Source organism: Buceros rhinoceros, unplaced genomic scaffold (assembly GCF_000710305.1).
Source record: "Buceros rhinoceros silvestris isolate BGI_N320 unplaced genomic scaffold, ASM71030v1 scaffold20599, whole genome shotgun sequence".
Classification (NCBI taxonomy): Eukaryota; Metazoa; Chordata; class Aves; order Bucerotiformes; family Bucerotidae; genus Buceros; species Buceros rhinoceros.
In genome coordinates this window covers 1622-2374 of record NW_010431341.1, presented here as the reverse complement: position 1 = coordinate 2374, position 753 = coordinate 1622, and the positions used below count along the sequence as shown (strand labels likewise).

At 63.9% G+C, this 753-nt stretch overlaps 1 protein-coding gene across 1 annotated transcript in view; it reads right to left on the bottom strand.

Moving 5' to 3' along the window:
• The window catches only part of BCL9L (B-cell CLL/lymphoma 9-like), a gene marked incomplete at its 5' end in the record, with an annotated part of 7142 nt that overhangs the window by 4972 nt on the left and 1417 nt on the right, over positions 1-753 (bottom strand). Inside the window, one exon of the mRNA XM_010143410.1 lies at positions 2-747. Coding sequence (XP_010141712.1) covers positions 2-747 — 746 coding nt within the window. The remainder of the gene's footprint in view (position 1; positions 748-753) is intronic.

The window sequence follows — 753 nt, the reverse complement described above, 5'->3', positions numbered from 1 at the left end:
GCCCTGTGGAAAGTTCCCGGGGCCTCCCATAGCCGGCATATCATCACTCCACCCCATGCCGGGCCTGACTGGCCGCTGCATGGTGTTCATGGGCCCGAGAGCATCCAAGGGCATGTTCTGCATCCCTCCGAAGCCAGAGACTCTCTGCATTTGATTCCCAGGGAACCGTGGCCCTGGGAAGGGCGGCCCTCCCCGCAGCTGCATAGGGTCCTGCACATCTATGGGTCCCCGCAGCTGGCTGCCCATCCCCGGCGGCCACTGCTCTCCAGGCTTGCTGTGGTAGGGTGGCGGGGGCCCACGCATCATCATGCTCCCCATCGACTGCGGGATCATGATCTCCTGCATGGGCCGGCCGTGGATGCTGATCTGCTCTTCTTTCCGCCGCTTTTCCTCATAATACTCTTCCTGCAGCTTCCTCCAGGCCACTTGCTCTGGTGTCAGGCTGTCCTGGTTCAGCCGCTGCATCATCACGTTCATCTGCTGCCCCATGTCAGCTCCCGGGTGGTGGGGCACCTCATGCTCCAGGCTGGGCCCTCCGAGGCTCTGGGTCTGCGAGATCATGGACTGCAGAGGCTCTTCGTACTTCTTCATGCTGACGGGGGGTGCAGGGGGCTGGGCAGAGGCAGCCTGCGGCGGAGGGGCAGTCCCACCCTTGGACTTCATGAAGGACTCGGCCTCCCCGCTGCGCAGCAGCAGACGCTCAATGTCCCGCAGGGTCTGCAGAGAGCGCTCTCGGTGCTCCAGCTGCTCCTT